General features: G+C 45.5%; 1 protein-coding gene across 1 annotated transcript in view; it reads right to left on the bottom strand.

Moving 5' to 3' along the window:
* robo2 (roundabout, axon guidance receptor, homolog 2) overlaps positions 1-22,801 on the bottom strand; it is a gene marked incomplete at its 5' end in the record, with an annotated part of 149,480 nt that overhangs the window by 43,431 nt on the left and 83,248 nt on the right. The window contains 4 exons of the mRNA XM_079166603.1: positions 818-954; positions 9,470-9,608; positions 9,895-10,015; positions 10,231-10,388. Of these exons, the coding sequence (XP_079022729.1) occupies positions 818-954; positions 9,470-9,608; positions 9,895-10,015; positions 10,231-10,388 (555 nt within the window). The remainder of the gene's footprint in view (positions 1-817; positions 955-9,469; positions 9,609-9,894; positions 10,016-10,230; positions 10,389-22,801) is intronic.

Raw genomic sequence — 22,801 nt, 5'->3', positions numbered from 1 at the left:
CAGAGACAAACACAACTACTGGACCTTCGCTGTCTGCATTAATGAAATCTACAATTCTACGGATGGTGTGTGTTTGTAATAGCAAGGCGAGGGTGTGTTTATCACTAGTGCGGATGGACAGAGAAGAAAAAAGACAGCAAGAGGAAGAGAGAGAGATCAAAGTGAAGACAGCAAGTGGGTTTTATTCAGAAACTGGAGCTTCTGGAACCCCGCTCTCTATCCAGAAGAGTTGGTCCAGTTCCCAGTGGTTCTTCTGTGTTACTATATGTGTCAAGTAAAACACTAAGATGCTACTTTCACAAATCCACCTTCCAACCCAGACCTTGTTTTATCGCCCTCTGGCCCCTTGTGCCGCTTTGAAACTCTCCACGGAGGCCTTAAACACTTGGCTTTAATGGGAAGAACAGTGGTGAAAATAGGAGAATTATGGTCAGAATGTTTTTATTAACCTTGCAAACCCCAGGTGTGGGTTTGTCGGTGTGCACCAGTAATCTGTGAAATGGCTTTGCTGACTGGCTGGCTACAGCACGGAGGACAGCGTGGCTAGCAGACCACCGCGACAGGGGGGGGGAGGTGGCAGTGTTTCAACACTGCACTTGGAAATGTAAATAATTAAACACATTCATAGACTGTCTACATCTTTCTCGACTGTGAGAGTCAGCATTCTGGATTTCCATTTGTGTAAAGGGGACCCTGTGGAGTCAACTGCCATTCTAAACCTCTCATTGGTCCACAAGCACAATAACTTCAGCGGCCCACGGCTTCTCTAAGTGTTGTCACATGCGAGCTATTCACAAAGAACAAAGGCGTTACTTACCTCTGACAGTGAGAGAGGCGGAGGCCTCCAGCTTGCCCACGCGGTTTTCTGCCACACAGGTGAACGCGCCCTCGTCGTTAATGGAAGCCTTCTTCACTCTCAGCACATAGTCGTCCTTGTCGTACTTGATCTCGTACCTGTCAACAAAGACGCACCGTCATGAAATCGAAGTTGCCTGCTCGGCATCGAACGCAAACACTGTCGCCGTGACAAATAAGACGTGTTTCAGTTTTTCACCCATGCCTGTTGAACTGTAGCTGTGGAAAAAGTATATTTCCTCTTGGAGAGGAACACAGAAACGCAACTGTTCATTCTGACAAACGGAGATTGCAAGGGGTGGTGGTGGTGGTGCTGGGGGGGGGGGGGGGGGGGGGGGGGGGGGGTGTCAATTATTCAACAATGACACACAGTACACAGAGAGATGTGCGTTCAGTTGAAACCCTCAAAACTCTTTCAATATTCATGAGCTGTATGTCTCTGTGTGTGTGTGTCTATCTATCTATATATATAAACCGTATTCGGAGCTTTGTGTGTGTGTGTGTGTGAGTGCATACTGTGCTGTTGTGCGTCCCCATCTTCTCATTGTAAAGCAACTGACTGAATCAATACAGCAACTATAGTTGGCCACAATTTCAATTCCACTGCAGCAATCTAATGTTTGTGTTTAGGCTTGTTTGCAGATGCTTGTATGTGTGCCTTGACCTGTATGAATTAGATGTCAGTTGACAGGGGGATGATGCTGCTCTGGTTTGTTGTCTGAGTCTGTAATTGAAGGGGGTGCTGGCCTGGCAAGTGTGTAAGTAGTGTGCTGACGGGGTTGGTGTGGCTGTGGGATGGTGGTCTGTCAGCAAGACAAGCTTCTGCTGTCCACCGTCTGTCACTCACGGACAATGAGAACAGGGTTGAGATGAACAGATAAAAGGCCTCTCGAGCTTGACACTATGTTTGCCCCTTTAAAAGCCCTGCGTCGAATTTCAATATGAGTAGAGAACATTTCAGATTATTAGTTTCTAGAACATTTTAAACATTAGGGTTGAGTTGTTGCAGTCTGTGCAGCCTTTAAATCCATGCACTGCAGTCTGCTGCCGTATCTTTTTTTTTATTACCGCTCGGAGTCCCAAAAGTCAGAATGTTTTAAATCCACATAGGGTCTTTAAAGGATAAGCCCGATATTATATTATCCTTTTATTATAGCCTATGCCTCTGTGCCATGAAACTCTAAACTTGTAGTCCAACAACTATTAAAAACACATAAAAGAACCAAGAGCAGTGATGTCTGCCCAACATGGAGCTAACCCTTCAGAGATGGAAAATGCAGTCACAGAGCTGTTTCAGAACAAACTGCGCCGGCCATGTTCATCGTAATGAAGAAATATTCCACCCGGTGCAACAGTATGAGTCTTTTATGTGTTTTTAATAGCTTTTAGATGACAACAGAGCTCCATGGCACGGAAAAATATGTTATATTAGGCTTTGGCTACACAGATGATACTTGTTAGAAGGATAAATTCATTTTTGTTTTTGTTCTCTTCAGAGGAATAGTTGAAAAAAGATTTGAGTTATACTTTAAACTGTGAGGCTTGTGCACATGAAGGTGGACAACCGTTTACTCTGGATAATACATTGGACTATTAGATATGGCAACAAACTGTTTTACAGCGATACTTTCTGAAATGACTTCAGAGTGGGAAAGACCCCTCTGCTCGACCATCAGGTGCACTGATGGCTGCTGGCCATTGGCAGCTGCAAGACTAATCTGTCCTGTCTTTTTATTTTTTTCACCTGCTGTTATGACATTTCCTGAGCAAGCATTCAAAGGCAGCTTTATTGAAGCACATTCCTCAATTCTGACTGCCAGTTCCTCCTATCCACACAGGTACTTAAAGAGCCATAATGATTATTTGACTGAGTCATGACTGGATGCTTTGTTCTACAGAGAGGGTATGTACAGTTCAGGTAATAGTGGGGGACATGAATAAAGCATTTATTGTTGAAACCCAGTGAGTGGCATCCAAAGGAATGAGACAGCACCTTTTGGGACTTGCCTGTTGTCAGATGAAAAACAAACAAGGGAAAGAGCGTGCTCCCTTACCCTGCCTCCGGGTTCGAATGGGTAGCTCAACATGAACTACTGACTTGAAAGGAGGAGGTAGAAATATGCAAAAGAGTGGCAGGGACAAGTTAGGGCTTAGTGAAAACACCATGACTCACTAACAGACCATGATGACAGCAAGTGAACAGGCTCATTTTATTCCCAGCACTCTCAAATAACCAAACCTAACCAGCTCTGTGCCAACAAACAACAGCAGGCTCACAATGTCAACACTAACATGTGGATGTTAAGGGGGTAGGGGGTTTGCTATGTTCACCGTGTTAGTTTAGCGTGTTAGCATGTTAACATTAGCTAATTAGCAAATGCTTAAAGTACAGTTGAGGCTGATGGGAAGTATCAGTTTTGGAGGTATTTAGTCATAAAGCAAATTATTGGATACATTTTGGACACATTTTTGTCCTGATGTTTACAGTAGATGAAAAGTGTGGACTGACTGAATGACTAAGTGACATTGCCACCCAAAGAACCATGCTACCACCACGGCTAAAAAGGATGCTAGCTTGTCAGAGTACAGAGCTCTTGAGCTACATTTGTTTTACTATATGGAACAAAGCTAGAGGAGCAAATGCTAGCTCACTAGCAGCAAACTTACTTCAAAGTCGCTGAATGGGTCATCACAAATCAATACAACAACCCAGAGGAGAGAACATGCTCGAGAGCTACAGATCTCGTGACAAAACATAGAAACACAAACGGTTCACCTGTTCATACAGGTTCCTCCGACAGCCTCACATCTGCACGGCCGAGCCCTTGCCCGGATGGCCCACATATGCGCTCAAACTGGACAACATGCTTATTGTTCTTGGTCCCGTCTCCATCAATCTCTCAAAACAGAACCTCAGGCCGGCCCATGACTTATTAGTGGGGAAACATGAGCCCAATCAATCTGTAATCAACTTCCTATATGGAATCAGCCGAGATGACAAGATGAGTGGGAATACTCAGGGATAAGAGGTAGTTGTGGCCACACACACATGTCAGTACACACAGAAAGGGAACAGTAGCTCTTTATTGAGACTGAATTGGGGTAGAGCTCTGTTCTCTATTAGAAGAGGAATGTAATTGCACATGTACAAGGGCCGTGGAAAGGATAGGAGAGCCAAGTTCACTCTCCCTCCTTTTCAACTAGAAAAAAAAGGCTCGCTGTACACACACACACACACACACACACACACACACACACACACACACACACACACTCACAAAGAACAAAGTATACAATCACCCAACACAAATCCACACATGTGCAGAGTCATTCACTCGTGCAGGGAGATGAGGAGTGATGGGAATGTAAGCAAATGCCAAGACAAAGCAGAATTTCTTCTGGGTTGTCAGCGTGATGTGTTTGCTGCTTGGAGAAGGCTGTGCGGAGATGACAACTTTATTGGACAAACTTTAAAAGCATTACATCTCAAAGATCCCTTCAGATCGTCTTTAGAGGATTTGCCTTGAAAGCGCCCGTCAGGAACACACTCACCCGTGTTCCACCTTCCGACTTGTGCCAATTCACCCACATTGAGAGAATCGTATCTCTTGGTTGTGTGGACGACTGAATGCGCGCGTACAGTTAGCCGCAAAATGACTCAACTTGAGGGGATCTTATCTGCCTCGCCTCTGTGTGTATGTGAATGGTGCCAGCGGTAGGCAGAAGGGTTGTGTGCCAACTCGGAGCACATGAGTCAGACTCAAGATACAGCAGGGGACCCATTCCAGCCAAGTCTGTGGCCTGGCTGGTCTGACACAAAGTCCCCTTCTCTGCTCCATTTCATTCTGACAGTCTGATCCACTTTCACGCTATCTTACTGCTACTTTACCACATCCTGATCAAAAGAGCTGGAGTCTACCTGTCCAGGCCTTGTCACCCATGAGAGGGAATCAATTAACCGCTATCGCTTCTCATCTTTCTTCTGTAAGGCCATTAGCTAGAGCTCCACTCCTTTTTGGCATCTCTCACATCTTAGCAGGGTCAGGGCCTTCCAATCAGTCTGACTAACATTCATCACTTTATCCTACATTAATCAAAGATCAGATCTCCCTTGTGGTTAGGCGAGGGGGATTGTGGGATGCAAATTGATCCTAAATTTGCCTTTAAAAACTGTGACTTCTCTCCAGCGCCACAGAAGAAATTTGCAGCAGTGCAGTTGTCAAAGTGGTTTGGAGCAGACACATTGGTTGTACCAGAAAATGTTGCAGGTAGACAAAGAAACAGAAAAAGTGCAGCTCACTGGCCGATGCCTGGAAGCCACTCTCACTCTCTCTCTCCTTTTGAAGAACAAAGGATGCACAAGCACTAAAAGCACTGAGAAAGTCAGATGTATGAGCTGAAGTAGTCATTTGTACTTTCTTAGCAGTGGAGACGTGTTTTTTCTGCCGTTCCACGAAGATGAAAAGCACTGATACATAATGAATGATCGGCTGTGCATCTTCCTAATTAATGCAAAACCAACATTTCTTCCTTCTCTATTATAAATATTAAATTACAATTATTACAACATTACTTTGTTGTTGACACAATCCGTGGCAACACAGCATAAAGATAAGATATACCGCCGATCATCCTACTGCCATTCCACTCGCCACAGCCCCCTAACGCCCGCGCTCTCATAAATACCAGATGTATCCACTTATATATCAGGGGAAGTAATGGAGACAGGAACCATAGCCTGCCGTCTTTTCATTCTGCTGAGCAGCGGAGGTGAGAAATCACTGAAACTGGATGGTCAGCATAACACAGGCGCTCCTGTCACACTAGCTTTAACAGCTCTTTCTAATAGAATGACCCACACACACCTCTATCGTACACAAACCCACACCCTCACACTCACACACACACCACAAAGGGATTGAGTCAGAAAGAAAGGCCTTTCTGCTGAATGTTGCAGGGGCTGCGCTGTGGAGGTCAATGGGGACAGGGGGGTCTGAATACAGATGGACTGTAAGACCAAAGGGGCTCTGATAAGGCGCAGGAGAGGGTACAGGGGTCCCGAGCAAATGAGGAGGGAGAGGGAAACCAAAGGGCGGGGAAAGATGTGGGCTACACACTGAGCCGGTAACCAGTGGGAGATAACACACAGTGCCCGAGTCTTTTCACTGGGATTCATAGACTATGTCAGAAACTCTTCTATTTGGAGACAGAGAGCTCTCTAGTGCTCCTCTCCAGGCTCTCTGATGTGGTAGCAGAGCTGGTGTGCTCTCCCCAAGATTCGGCAAAAAAGCTTGACGGACTATTAATGTGATACTGATGTTTTGACAATCTTACAAATAAGAAATTGGCCTATTTACGCATAACACAGGTGATGTAAATGTAGCCACATCATGCACGGGCATTGTAGTCCGTGCACTAGATGAGTTACAGCTCTATCAGAGTTCTCATAGTGTTTTCAGACACATGCTACAATCCAGCTGCTTGACGACACATGCCAAAGATTTCCCCCTGGGAAGACACACTACTCTACCATCTGCATCTAATCGTATGTATATCGGTAAAAACTGTGTGCCCCAATCAACCCAAATTCATTTCTCCAGGGGAGGTTGGGTGATTTTAAACCTTCCCCCAGTGCATGTGTGCTTTTTTGTTAGTTCTACCAAGGTGGAACTGAAATCCCCAATTAACTATTGTTTTTAGTTATTGGTCCTCTCATAATTTAAGTCCCCTCCTCAGAGACACCTTGTATTGTAGAGATCCATTAGCTCGGCACACAGTTTAAATTCTGTATGACAATGGAAAAAGAAGAATTTGTATTCAGATCTGATGGCAAAATATAGTCCAATTGGGCCCAGATAATGAGGGGGAAATAAGAAAAGCCATTATGAGAGTACGATACCGCAATCTCAACAAATGGGCTGATCTAATTTCAGCTACAGGTAATTATTCTGTTTTGGCTAGTCTGCCTTCCTATATCTAATTATATGTGTAGTGGACTTCATGTATTTAACACCATCACCTCGCAGACTCCTCTCTACCTCCGTCTTAATGGAAATGTCTAATGGGAATTCAGAAAGAGCCCTTTCATAACACTTTTATTAATAACAATGTAATTCAAATTCAAGGTTAAGCACTCATTAATTGGGTTGTGCTACAATTAAGCGTGCAAACAGAAACATGAATGACACAGTGCTTTAAGCAACTCACGTAAACAACATAACTTAAATATTTTCTCACTTTGATTAAGGTCAAGAGTTGATTCAAATGTCTAAATTCCCATTCATAATGAATGCGCCTGTAGTAATAATACACCTGTTGTTGCTTGACACTTCTAGCTGTTTACTCTGACATGTGGCAGACTTTCACAGGGACATTTCTCGGAATTTTGCATTATAACAGACACAGAAAACTATTTAATTGAACCTTTTATTACACTGCAGTACAAAAGCGTGTTGACTAGTGCCCTAGAGTAGATAAGCTTGTTATGTGATTTTAATCTAGTTTTTACAAACACAGTAAAACACCCACACAGAGGAAAAAATAACAGCATTATTGTCTTTGTCCTCCAATTGAAACTATTCTTTTGCGGCCTCTATCCCCCCGAGACTGAAGCCAGTGCCATCCTGGTGTGCTTTATGTCTATGTGCCAGTGTGTGCATGTGTTTGCCTTGGAGGCTGCTGGAGCCACTGAGCATAATAAAGACCTGTTTACTCAGCTGAGGCTCCATTTCCCTTCCTAGTACACAACCTGTGTAAAGGGACCAGCGAAGACCAGCAAAGACAAGTTAAAACAGTTCGATGGTTAAGAGGGAGCGGTCTAACTAAGTGTCTCTTTTTACAGCTTACCATAATAATAAGGACAGTGTGACCTTTTCGGATGAAACGCAAACAGAGACCCGCTCTTCCCTTTGCACATCGGAGAGCTTGATCTTTAGTCGTCTTTTATCCCTACGGCGAAGACCGCTGCTGATACAGCTACAGACGCCCACAGTGTAATGGCACAATGGCCGTGTGCTACAGTAGCTGTTTTATTTCGTCTTCTCCCGAGCACTTGCCAGTTATCAAACTGGAAACTATTCTTGCGTGGGATTTGAAACAATTCCTCTGTCAGTCAGAGAGAAGCCCTGTTTGATGTTTATTAATTGAGGATAAGCAGTGGAGAAAGCGGGAACAGTTCGTCACTTAACTTAATATGAGTTTTCTTTTTGGCAAGCCACAAAGGCAACAGAAAATGTCAGAATTAGAATATCGCAGTCTTCATGCTTGCTTTCTGCATCAAAGCAAAACTGGAGAATTAAACGTAGCGGGTAAAACAAAAGACCTCACATTGTAATTAGAAACATTTTGATATTTATCGCTTATTAATTTCGTCAGCGTTGCTTTTTCCCGCTTTCAGTTCTTTTTCCGTATCCAAATAAGGACAAACTTCAAAGGGAAGCGACAGTTAGGCACATGACACTCATCCTACTCCGTTACAGATCTGTTAATTAGTGTACAAAATGAGCTCGCTTCCAGAGCCAACTCCCTCTCAGAGACATGAGTGAAATACTTCTATGTGTTTGCCTTGGCACGGCGCTCGTGTTGAACTGCCCAGTGAACCAAATCCTTATCAGACACAAACAACCCGCCCACGCTCAGCTCTGCAGCGAGCCTTGAGTGATGTCAGGTCCACTGAGTGTATGTTTTATGAGGTGATCCAAGCAGTGCGTGACTGGCCCGTTGGCTGGGGACAGAAGGCTGGTCTCTTTGAAGTCCGCTCCTGACAACGACACCGCTATTGACTTTGAGTCCGGTGACTCACGGTGAAGCAACAGGCCAACGCACGGGACCCCGGAAAGAACAGTATCACTACAGTGTATCATCAGTGGCTTTTTACAGGAAGTGAGATAGACTGTAGCTGGCAACTGCTACAAATTACAGACTTGTACTCCTCTTTCTTTCATCAGTTTCTGTTTTTTTGCAACTGTGAGTGCATGTGTCCTGTCAGCGAGGGTATAGAGACTGAATGGGGTTGAATGTGTAACGGAGGGAGTGATGATCTTCTCGGTGTCTCAGGCGTCTGTGCCAAGATTTCACCTGAACAGCTGCACCTGTACACATACACTTGAGGGCCACGTCAGCTCTTTGTATCTCCTGTCATTCTAGCTGTCTCTCTCTGCTTTTCAATGTGCCATTATTTTCTCTGCTCCTCTAGATGTCTACCTTTCAGCCTACCTGCCCACTTAGCTGTCACTCAGTTTTAATTGTTTAGCTCAGTATCTGTTTGTCTTCGTGCAGACCCCTGCCTTGACACGAGACACGGTCTTCCCCTGTCATGGCTGTGGGAGCTGTCTTCTGGGGCACCCAAGGGCGGAGTCATTTTATCCTCAATGTGTAACGTGCGTTGTGTGCCGCCTCATAGAGCTATTTAATGCCCCCTGGCAGCCAGGCCAGGTGAGAGCTGGCAGTGTGACTTATTAGTAGTTTGTCAGTCAGACTGACATCAGTGCCTCCACAGCTCCTTTGAATTAAGTGCAGCCTGTCACATCAGTGCTACACACACACACAGTTTTAAGAAACATTTCTCTCTTAAAATAATGCATTTCCTTGAGAATATTCTTGTAGATGTACATACCTCCCACGAGGAACATCAATGTCATCTTTCCTCCAGCGTACGTTTGGCTGAGGGTCTCCTTGTACTTGGCAGCGGAACTCCACCGTCTCCTCCTCCAGGACAACCTGATTGATGGGCCTCCGGAGGAAGGTTGGTCGCTCTGCAGGACGGGCACAGAGGATCGAAATAGATAACGGTTTAATGTAATACCGTGGGTTTATGTCAGTGTGTGAATATAAAGTGCATGCATTTGTCATCTCACTTTGTTTTCACTCGTAAAAATCTGTTTACAGCAGTCATTCTGATCATTACCCTTGTGATCATCTGTGATCTCTTCTACAATCATTCTATGGACATTATGAACTATACAGTAACTGAGAATATACAGGGACACATATGAAAATCACATCATTGAGGAGAAACAAAAGGTTCCGGAGAAAGCTCACCAAACACTGTGACTTGTGCCGTCTCGCTGTCCCTCTCTCCGACCATGTTGGTACCCACACAGATGTACATGGCAGCATCGCTCTTTCTTGTGTTGGAGATCATTAGCTTCCCTCCTCGAATCTATTGGGAAAAAAGTAAATACAGACATATAAAACATTTACTTTTTTTTCCACTGTCTTCAAATTGACTCCCATTATTCTCTCCCCTATGCACTGAAACAACAAAGGAATGATCCGTTACTGGCCTCCAACACACCAAAACCTTAAGTGCCCGGGGACTAAGAGTAAAATAACAAATTGAGTCCAGGTATTAAAACAGATGGTAAAAGTACTCACGGTGATCCTGTCATCCTTGTCGTCAATTCGCACTTTGTCTTTCTTCCAGTAGATGGTGGGTTCAGGATGGCCTCTGGGAGGAACACACTCAAGGATGGCTGGCTCGCCTGCTGCCACCACCACGTCTGTCGGGTTCTGTCTGAAGTCATCTCGCAGCACTGAGGAGAAAAAAAAAGAAATGGTTCAGGAGGAGTGCGGTTGTGTAGCATGAGACTGAATTTAAATGCTGAAATGTTAAAGTGCACCATTTTTAAACTGTCTTCATATGTATTAAGTTGTGTGCACAACACAGCGTGAATGTATGCTGCTTTCATTGTGGTCATTTAAATGGGATGCGCAGCTTCATCTGACAAGGCAAGCACAAGTGAAAGCTAATTGGAGCTAATGGAGGTCCCTGTGGAGGTAGCAGAACAAACAGAAACAGAATGCCCTGAAGCCTGGTGTCACTCACATGTGAGAGCTCACAGGGGTGCAACACTGCTTCACTTTGCTAGCCTGTACACACACACACACACACACACGCACACACGCGCACTGACACACAAATCAGATATGTGCTAATGCACAACAAAAAAAAGACAGAGGGTGGTCCGATGAACAACTGTGTATCCAACACCCCCTCAGGTAGACCTTTTCATCACAGAGATAGCCTTTCACTCAGCATAGTGTTCCAGCAAAACACACAACACCAGCTCTTTATCAAACAAGGAGAGCTGCTGTCACACACAAACACACTAAACTACCAGTATACAACTTCCATACCAATGAGTAAACAACATAATACCTAATGTAGTAAAAAGGGACAAACTGGGGGTCGCTCTGGCGCTCTCCTGCTGTGTGTACTCAAACAGATCTCTCTCCATTTGATCTACAATAAATCTAATCTGTGGAGTAGCACTTTAGGAATTTCAGCTTCAGCAGCGTCCACCCATGCGCCAGCGAGGGACACATGATTCCTCTGAAGGATAAAAGGACTGAGCTTATTGGGGGGGGGGGGGGGTGTTTGAAGATGCTTGAAGAGGGCTAAATTAAGGGCAGCGCCACAGGTCCTTATGTAAATTCCACGTAGCACTGGGGACAATGGTGGGGAGGGCCAGGATTATAAGAGCGGATAACTGGTCCCTGCGCTCCAGGCTTCTCTCATCCTTTCATTCAATCGCCTTACCCTCTCTACAGAAAGCCGCACAGCCATTGTCTTCTTATTTATTTATTTAGACCAAGGGGAAGCAGGGCGGAGGAGGAGAGGATGCTTTCAACCCAATTATCCAGGGGATGCACTGGGGTACAGAGTGGGACTTTTGTGTGACATGAATTCAAATGAAACCTTTACACAGGGGTAATAGGGGAGAATACAGACGAGGCAGAGGTTTTCTCTCTCTAATGCAGGGCTGTCCTATAAGAGCTACGGTAATTAGCCAGATCCAGCGTGGCGGACCTGGCCATAACAGGCACCACCAGTGGGCTCTGTATTTGCATTAAAGACAGGAGTCCTGCAGTTTCAAATCATCGTCAGGTTTGGACCATACACAGCCCGTTGTTTCCAAGATGGAGTTGGATTTAATTGCTCCTTTCCATTCATTGCTGATAGCACCCATGGGATTTTGTCAGAATCAATTTCCTTTGAAACGGAACAGTGACAAAAGAAAAACACGTTAGGTGCATCATTAAGGCGTGTGTGCCATGCAGTCTAATCTGATCTGAAACTGCACGGTACGTCACAGTAAATGCATCCCTACCCGGCAATCTAAATAAATACACAAAATGTGCAAACAGAAAAAAAAGGGAGCTAGCCACACTATCTAGCAAATAAAATTCAATACACACACACACACACACACACACACACACAACACACACACACACACACACACACACACACACACACACACACACACACACTTGTTGAGGATGGGATTAAACACTGGGTTGCAAACAGCTACAAGCAAGCAAACAGATGACACACCACTGGTGAAGGGATTATGCCCTGTGTGTTGGTTCGGGGCTTGCTAATACCAAGACAACACTCTGAACAGATATATTTACTAAGTAAATGATGGGAGGGGCCAACCCAAATACACTTTAGTACACTATCTAATCCTAAACACAAGGTCATCAAGGGCAACCTCCTACGGTTAAAGTAAACACACACACACACACACACACACACACACACACACACACACACAGACACACAAATCAAATATTCATTCCCCCTTGCTTCATTATAGTATGAGCATGTATCTGTAGTTGCCTGCAGGCACCTCTGTGGGCTGAACTACCCTTTGTCCGGGATCATAAGGCGAATTGAATGCTTTTGTATTAAAATCACAACATGGCTGTTTTCTCTGTTAATCTCTGTGCGGTGCATCTGATATGTGTGTATCATTAAGTGGGTCTGGCGCATTTGCTGTCAGAAAGTGAACTCCGGCTCCAACTCTGAGGCCCCTGTAGGCATTCAGACCCGAATCATCCGACAGACGTAAGGTAATTGCCTTTCTATCCCCCTGAAACACTCAGCTCTTCTTCCACTGAAAACATCTCACCTCCCATGGAGTTTCAGCGGGCCCCAAACTCTGCCGTCTTGCTTACTTGCTTATTAATATGTATATATTTCTACATTTACACCCCTCTGTTGGCAATTGCTACATCTGTCAATCCGGCTGCGGGCTAAAAAGAACCCATATCTGAATAATATTAATCTGCCTTTGCCTCTCGTACTTTATTTATTTCCCAAATATCAGAGGAGTGGGCTGAATGAATGAAGGAGCATCAGGCAGGGGGCAAAGCATGGTGAATTTGCAGCTCTTTCAGCTGGCACTGTTTCAACACCTTGAACTTATGGGGAAGGGAGTCAGCTTGCAATGTGCAACCGTGAAACAGCCACGGGGTTGAGAGTGGAGGTCTTTGCCAAAATAGAAACACAAAGGGAGACACCCACACAGTTACTTTGTAAACCAGGTTGTCCTACATTGGCAGGGGGGCCGATGCCAGCAACCATTAGGGAGGTCCGCCTGTGTGTGTGTGTGTGTGTGTGTGTGTGTGTGTGTGTGTGTTTTCTGACCTAAGGTAGACTCTACACACAAAAAAACCTCCTCCCGATGCAGATACATGACAGCACAAACACCCGGCATCATAGCATAGAGGTGGCAGGGCAAGGACAGGTGAGGAGAGATATTTTGTACAGTGCACCCTTTTCTCCCACCCAAGATATTACTCACTGGAGGGTGACACCGCTTGTCGCCAAGATTAGTGGGGAGCCTTGACTGAAGCGTCCAGCCTGCATACTGAGATAAGTGCTGACAAATGCATTCACCTACAGGAGCGTACCTAGCTTTGGTTCACAAAGGTTGCGCTCACGCCACAACACCACAGACTGATGTCCTCCGTTTTGACATTCACATCACTTTGATAGACATTCACTACACAAAAAACGTATACACAAACCCGACAAACTGTGAAATGTTTCTTAAAAGCTGCAGGGCTTGGTATCTTTTTGTAATACTGCAAATGTGGATGTTTGTGTATGTTTGCGTGGTTGTTATTACATTTCCCTCCCTATTTACTGCTGTGAAAGACCCTCCGTGCTTTCACAGATATACTCCTGGGTCAGGGGCTAAGAAACACAGAGAGAGATTACAACAGCTAGAAGCCCGGGGCCAAACCCCGGCACCCAGGCCCACCACCTTCTACCCACACTCTGATTAGAAAATAAACCATGCACACACACACACACACAAAACCTCGGAGAGCTGTAGAGAGGTTGCTCCGAGCTATAATATCATTTCGTTCGAGTGCTTTTTTTGCGCTTCATCCGGCAGAGTGCTATTACAATACCGCCATTTTCAATTCCACCCTTAGAGAAAAGAGACAATATAAATGTCACTTGACAAAACATACCAAATCCACTCTATGTGCTGTCATTGGTGTTTTGTATTACTGTTGACGCTGAAGGCAGGAGAAGGATAATGCCACACTATATATTACTAAACTGTGAAAGGAGATGTGCCCCATTTGTCTGGATGCGAGCTTCTCCGGGTCTGAATCGCTCATTTGCCCTCCCACCGGCCAGAGCTAACCTTTGCCCCCCCATCCAGATGCAGAAATTACCCCCTCAGCATGCGGGCAAGCAGCAGGTTCACACATATCTCCTATATTCCTCCGCTGAGGGGTTGCAGGTCAGGCCAGAGAAACAGCTGCACAAATATGGCTGGCTGGCGTTGCCCAAGGCTGCACCTCCTCTGAGAACTGAGACTCTCATCATTAGCACAACTCATCACCATCTCTCTCTGTCTGTCCTATTCTCTCATAACACCATGAGAGGTCACTCTCTGTCTTTCTTTTTCTTCCATCTTCTCAGTTCATTCCCCCCCCCCCCCCCCCCCCCCAAATCCCACAGCGTTGTCCAACGCGTTGCTTCCTGCCCCCCCTCCACTCGCTTTCACGTGCTTGTCAGGGCTTTCTCTGCACAGACTGCAGATGAGGTTTTTGCAGATGAAGCCATATACATGCACACCTAATCATTCCCCACAGACCACGGCCAAGCCCGATATGATCTCCACCACCATTCTCCCTATCTGCAAATCCTGAGCCAAGGGATTGTAAATAACACTGTCACTTTCACAGATAAGATGCAGGAAATATGGAAAAGAGTGAAGGTAAAGAGAATCATATGGTCGGCGGCGATACCATATGAAATGTGCATCTTTAATAGAGCCTCGGATGGAAGAAAAGAGACAGAGCGTGTGTGCTCTGGCGAGAACGCTGGGAGAAAAGAGGCGAGGCGTAACACAACGCAACAGGGGATGAGGAGAGGGTGCCTGATCAAGGTCAGACCGAAGAGGTGGTGAGGAGTACAAAGGTGCTGAATAAAGGGGGCTGACTGCAAACGAATGGAGTGCATTCCATCAAACGCATACCACATATTGTGCCGTCACCTCTGATTGAGGAGACAAGCCTTAACAAACATCCTTATTTAAGCATCAGACCCGTTCAAAGCTCATTTTTTCCAAGCAGCACCTCTAATTTGGCCTAACAAGCCCCTGGGCAGCACAATGATGACAGTGAGGCCTCAGTGGGCGATTCTTCTGGCCGATCCAGGAAAAAACGTGTGGTGTCGCTCCTTAGAAACAATATAATTAACTCTTAATGAACCTCTTTCCTTTAACAATACCAACACACACATACATACACATTCTCTCTCACACACGCACACACACACACAATTCAATTTAGCCTAATCCATGCTTTATGGTAATGTATAGCTCATTAAAATGTTAGTTAAAAACTCATTAAAATTCACTTGAAGAAGTAATGGCTTCATTACAGTAATATGCTGAAAAGCAAAGAAAAAGACAAGGACAAGGAGAAGAAAGAGAGCAGAGAGCGACAGCTTTCTAATCACTTAATTGTCTCCAAAATGGAATACATTTGCATAATAAATAACGATGTGCTGTATCCTCCATTCTATCTCCCCCCCCCCCCCCTTCTCATTGCACTGTAATTAACCGCAACAATTAAAGATGCATCTTGCCCCAAAAATGATTTTGGTGGCCACTCCAGTTTTCATTCTGTTGTCTTGTTTATGGTCATGAATGTGTTTGCGGGGCTTGGCAGAGGCAGACAGTGCGACGAAACTGGAGCTGGCTGATACTGACGAACAATGTGCCCATGGGTCTTTGTGCCTGCTCTGATAAGGCATGATGTTGTGCTGATGCTTGTGCTCGGTCCAGAATGGACACTTTACAGCCGGAAGGGGGAGTAAGACGTGAACGGAGGAGAAGAAGGGGAGGGGGGGGGGGGGGGGGTTGTAGATGAGAGTGGGATTGATTTCCTGCCAATTCCAGCACAGAGACAGCACAGACAGGGGTAGTGAGGCATCATGATGGAGCAGGTGGGTCTGCTTCCTGCGTCGGGTAAAGGAGGAGTGGGGAGGAAGTAAAGTGAGAAGAAGAAGAGGAGAGGAAGAAGTGCACTCAGGCAGACAAGCAAATGTCTCCTGTTAATGTCTTCTCTCTTAGTCTCCTATTGCATCAGTGCCATCTAAACATGACGGATAATATGGTATGCGAGCTGCTGGGGATTTGTGAGTATGTGTAATAGTGGCTGAGTAGGCATATTGAGAGTTGAATAGTGAACCATATTTTGGGACGTCTGAACATACAGACAGCAGCTGGAAAAGCTGCTCACTCTACGTCTTGTGTAGGATGTACGATCTTGTGGAGTGTCACAGCAATAGCGTCGTAAACGGGCAAGATGCAGTAACGAAAATGTACAGGTGTGTACTAGAGATCAAAATGATATCCCCATACAGTGTGTTTTATGTCCAGGGGAACCCACAGGTCTTGGAAAATTAAAGACATGCAAGTCTTCACTTTTTACCTTTTGTACAAATGAATACAAAATACCAACCTTCCACCTGTCATCTTAATCACCTCCTACACCACCTCAAATAATGTCTCAACATGTCATTGTGGGGGCAACCTCTGGCCAACCCGGTAGTGACATCCCCTCTCTCTCGTCCCACTTTTCTGTCATTCTCCAGCTGCACTAATAAAGCCAATGAAAAGCCCTAAAAAAATCATCTAAAAAATAAATTTAAAATCTCATTATTTTCCATCCTCACCAGCTCTCCCTCTAACGTCCAGTGTTATAGTGAACATGTTCATCCCCCCCCCCCCCCCCCCCCCCCCCCCCGACACACTGTCGCACTAGAGGAGTGTCTGAAAACAGGTAATTACCTGGATCTGGAAAAAAAGTCTAAAATGCTGTTTGTTTGACTGTGTGTGTCTTCAGCATATTGGTGTGAGCAGCAGTGGCCTAATGACATTGAGGTAGCAACCTTCCACAGGGAAAGATAATCCCCAGGATGCTGCTGAACTGTGTCCAGGCTGGGAGAGCAGGGCTGGAATCCCTCAGAGACTGCACAGAACACACACACACACACACACACACACACACACACACACACACACACACACACACACACACACACACACACACACACACACACACAAGCTAAGTCAATCTGGTGTGGCACACTTACACCGGCATCTCTGGTGAAAATGAAACCCCTACAGTCAAGTTCTGCAGTCCACTGGGCGAATCTTCATATAATCTTTAATAGCTTCCCCCTCTTTTTTCTTTATGGAAGCCTATTTGCTGCAGCTCCTTCTGTGTGTCTTTTTTTATTGTTTTGGTCTATAATTGGATTGGCAGTAACGGTGAGCAGAGAGCCGTTAAGATCTTGTAAAAGGTGTCACTCTGCTGTGGCGGCCCTGTTTTAATTAAGCTCTCGGCTGGAGTTGAGCAGCTTTTATCTAGCTCGGTGTGATGAGCCCCAAGTGCGAGTGCGCTCCACAGCGTAGTGCAGGACAGACAGGAAGAGGAAAGTGTTCACAGCAGCTGTACTTAGCCCAGTTTACTGGACGCAGCCTCCCTCCCTAGACACCAATATACACGCCTGGACCAAGAAGATACTGGGAGACGACATAACATTTCGGTGTGTTTGTGTGCCATTACTGTCTCTCCTTGTGCTCATTGTGACAGAGGCCCACCCATCAGCGGTGTGCAGTCATGTGTGGATTGGTGCAGATGCAGAGCCAGCCCCACAACATGGCAGCAGTTCTTGTACTGTCTTTGTACTCGTATGGCGCTTTTCTAGTCTTCCGACCGCTCGAAGCGCTTTAACGCTACATGTCATCTTTCGCCCATTTGCACCCATTCATACACTGATGGCAGCGGCTAGCATGCAAGGTGCCACCTGCCCATCAGGACTATCCAATCATTCATACCCATTCCATTCCCACAGGCTAGGTGTCGTGCCCAAGGACACATCGACATGGACTAGCAGAGTCCCACTCTGATTGAAGGACGACGCAGCTCTACCACTGAGCCACAGTCGTTATGCCCTTTCAAATGGGCATAAACAAGACTCTAAATGGACACAACACTGGTGAAAATTCAAAACTAATCCTACTTTACAGCTGCCTGTGTGCGCGTGTGTGTGTGTGAATCTGAATGTCAGGCTGATGCTGTAGGCAGTGCTGTACGTGGCATAATGATTAGAGAGCTGTTCATCACAGTCCTTGTCTCCTCAATCCTCCTAATGGCCTCCTCAGATCACCTTTCCTTCAATCAATACCGCCTGAAAGGAAGAATCCCACACCTAAGGACACTTTGTTCGCCACTGTAGATCACAGGCGACACATTTTCCATACCAGGAATCATCCGCTGGTTCTGGATCAGAACCTTACAGAAGACTTTGAAACCAATGCTGATATCCATCAAATGTAAAGGTCTGGCCATTTTCTAGGTGGGTGGTTCGGGCGGGGGTTGATACAGTGAAGATTTGTGAGTAGAGGAAGGCTGAGGTCTGTCAGTGTGACGAACGGAAACCAGGCAGCAGATGAGGCGGGGTGTTAAATCACATGCAGCCCAGATGCAGAGACATTCAAAGAGATTTATTGATCACTTTATAGATCTCCACTCTTGAGGAGGAGCAAAAATTTAACTGGTTACGGAGATGACCTTTACAACAGCCTCAAACATGGCTCGGGATTCTTTTCCTCCCCGTCTCCATCACCCAGTGTGTATACGTGTGAGCTGTTTATGATTGAGGAGGACGAAGCAATTCACCATTTAGTCAGAGTGCGCGTCGGAAAAATCCCCCTCTGAACAACCAGCACCACTATCACCCTGAAGATGTGCCATATACTTTACGTGTGTCTGCTGGAGCTTGATTGAATGCTGCACATAACATCTAAATACTTGGAATGCAATGTAGCAGTGCTGCTGCCTGCTCAGCAAATCAGTGCTACATTAGGCTCACCTCAGTAGCACACGCTCAGACACACGCAAATGACAATTTCAAGTTGTCTGTGCTGCAGAGTATGCCCCGTTTGCATGGAAAGCAGTTGCCCCAGCACACGGCAGAGCAACGCACCAACAGCACTAATAACGCACTGATCAATCTATGCTGCACTGAAACATCGGGAGTCCACGGCTCGGATTAAATCCTAGGAGACAACAAACATGCATGCACAGATAGAAGATTTACCGTATCACCGATTCACATGTTTGTGCGTTGGCATGCCGTGCGAAACGCTTCAGTACGCGTGCTGAAGTGCTCCGACATTAAACTATCTAAGCAGAGCGTTTAAATGCTTCGTCGAAGCTCTACCTGCTCTGGCGCCATTCCGTGCGCATGACAGTCCGGTTGCTTATTTCACAATCCAATTCGTGTTAACTGCATTACAGAGGAGTAATTGGGTTAGTTCCATCTGTAATCAGCTTACCGCCTCGGTGCAGCTGGATATACCTGAACACCAGACTTATGTAACCTGCGTGCTAATGAGGGGAATTTCATTCATTTCAGGCCATGGAGTAAAAACCCAGGATACTCGCTCAGGTAATCTGGGCTGCTGGAACCGTCAGTCTGTATGCAACAACCCCGGTGTGTGTGTGTGTGTGTGTGCGCACGCATGTGTGTGTGAGTCAATCCGTGCACATATTATCATGCAAATGGGAAACAATCTGAAACACACCACTGGCTGCCATGCTCAGGATCTGTGCAGAGTGCTGTGTCTAAACCATTACTGCTCTGCCCCTCAGCCCCTCCCCGCCTTTTTTTTTTTTTAACTTCTCCATTTCTTTCCTCCTGGTTCATCCCATTCCCCCTTTAATTGTATAAGGCATCGCATCACATATGCAGATTGTATTGTTTTCATACTGTGTTGCTACTACAAACGTGTCCAATACATCTCTGTAGGCTGTGGTTAATCATTTAGGCAAAGGAACAAAGTTAATGAGGCAACTTCTAATCCGAGGCTATTTGGAGTTCTGTCAACAGTATTGACTGCACTGCAGATGGGATAAGATATCGTTGGAGGGCACCGATGACCTACATAGCAAGGACAAGACAGTGGCTCAACAGCAGCACAGCACAGTGATCCCACAGCTCTCCAGGGCACAGATTCTGCAGCAAAGACCCATCGCTAAAAAGACAGTGTGTGTGTGTGCAAGCATTTCCACTTCCACCCACGCAGTGTCCTTTATCTTTACAGTCCCCATCTTTTATATCACCCAGTAGAAGAATCCAGTGTGCGACCAGCTTTATACTGCTATTACCACTAGCTGCTGTGCAACACACAATCAATACTGATTTCACCTGGCAATTAGCTAATAATTCAAAGAGCCAGAACTACTGAGCTAGAACTCCTGAGGATAGACGGTGGGGAGGGGGGGGGAGTGGGTATAGCTGTGGTGTGACACATGTCTGCTGTGAATGATGCTCATGTCAGGAGATAAAACCAAGTGTGTTTCAACCACACAGGACATTAGGGGCATTATGGGACATTTGCTGATAACAGGCTTTATTATTAGGATGCAGACAAACGGGATGACCCGAAGTGGTCATTGGGAATCTATAATTGAGGAAAGCTTTATTCCTTTTAAGAATTCCCAATATTAGTACTTATTCCATTTCCAATAAGTCATTTGGTACAAATTACAAAGAAAATAGAGACACTGTAACTGATTCAATTGATTCCAAGTATTCAACATATATGGACATTTAAGTTTACGATAATAAATGAACAATTAACTAATATAGACTCGGATTCATAGTCGTGATTTCCTTGTAATTACATATTTCTTCCTAAGAAATGACACACATAGGATAGATCATCACCAGAATGTCTTATTTACTCCATTTTAAAACACACAATACATAATTTGAAGCAGAAACTATGTCTACTACTCCTAAGGATAATACCTTTCACAGTAAACGTAGCCTTTGAACCGTCCTGAAATCAGTTCAATTCTGAAGACAACTCCATCTGACGCTGGGATCAAAGGTGACTATCTTGCCACTTAAGACACAAGGCTCTTTCTTTTCCTCTTTGATTAATTCCAGGTCCTTGAAAGGTCACTGTGATACAATGACATTTGAAATCGTCATGTCTAACCCCAGAAAGCGGAGCGTTGGGGAGCCATTAGGAGGGACTGCAGTCGGGGTGGACATTTAGTGCGGCTGCATACACCACTTGAGCTGTTTTTCTTGCCTCTGCTGGAATCCCCGATTGCACACAGTCACTGCACTCCCAGATCAGTGGGGGTGGTTGACACACATATCTATGAAACAGGCACACGCATACAGACCCTAACTCCCCCCCCCCCCACACACACACACACACACACACACACACACACACACACTGATACTATAAACCCTATGTATGTCTGAACACAGAAACAACCAGACGCACTGTCCCCTGGGTAATGAGAGCGCATTGTGAGACTGTGGTTGCTGTAAAACCCAATTAGCGTGTGTGGTTTTATCAGTTCTCTCAGTTAGAGCCACACGTACAGATAACAGCTTCCACAAGATTGGGTTTTGCATGCCTGGTGATCTGCCCCCTGCTGGACACACACAGCCAAACAGGTACATGTTGAGAATTACATCTGAGGGGATGCGTTACCGTGATCATGCATTCTGGGTTAATGTGTTCTCCATAGGAGACTTCATCAAGAGAAATGAGTGTAAAATCTCTGCGTGTCTGTTTCGGTAAAAAAAAGGCTAATTAACTATGCTATACATGAAAACAGAGGCAAAGCCTTCCCTAATAACCGATAACCCACTACACACCAGGAACCACATGTTGTATGTGTGTGTATTTCAACATACATGCATTTAGATCTCTGGTGATGCAGGAAAACCGCCTCCCTCCATCGCGAGTAATTAAACAAAGATCATGTCTTGTTTCCGCTTTCTGCTCGGCACGTCTCAGAGCTGGATTGCTTGCTTTGAAATAACTGTAGCAGAAGAATGAAGCGGCGGCGGTGGCGGCTGACGGCGTCACAACACCAGCCGTATGTCTGTTTTCAAACACCTCCATCTCCCACAGACACATTAACAGAGCAGAACAGAGTGGTGGCAGTCGCAGTCGCAGCCGCTGCGCAAGCCTCTGCTCCACCGCAGCCGTCAAAAGAGCTACTTCTGCATTCGTGTGCCGCATCACTCTGGGCTCTTTGATGGCACAGATCACTGTCAAGATGCTGAGGATCTCACCAAACATACTGTAAGGCTGGAAAATATTGTACAAAAAAACATGTAGGATTCTGCATTGTGTGGGAGTGCACATAGAGAAGGCTCGTCCTGGACGAATGTGTGACCCTGATTTAGACAATTTGACTAGTATAGATTAGCTAATTATTTTCAAATGGCATTAGCATTATTGAATATCAAATGTCATTTTAGTGACTTTTCTCCCAATATTATTGACTTCACTGACGCCGGAGATGGCCCTGCTCAATAGGAGTCAAGAGCTAAGTAGCAATCCAGCCAAGAGACAGAGGAAGAGACAAAGAGGGGCAAACAGAGAAACAGAGTGAAGTGTGTTTTCACCATCTTTCATTATTCAGCCTCAAGCCATGAATAACTGAATAACTGAATCCATGATAGCAGGGATGGAGGGGCTGTATTTCCAGAAAGCATGTCTGAATGTGGGGGAAGCATAACAAGCCACGGGAAAGGATCCTCCTCCACCAAAAGAGGTCTTTAAATGAAGAGCTA

Source organism: Pholis gunnellus, assembly GCF_910591455.1.
Source record: "Pholis gunnellus genome assembly, chromosome: 9".
Classification (NCBI taxonomy): domain Eukaryota; kingdom Metazoa; phylum Chordata; class Actinopteri; order Perciformes; family Pholidae; genus Pholis; species Pholis gunnellus.
Note: the sequence above shows the minus strand (reverse complement) of the source record. Positions and strands in the feature narration are given on the sequence as shown.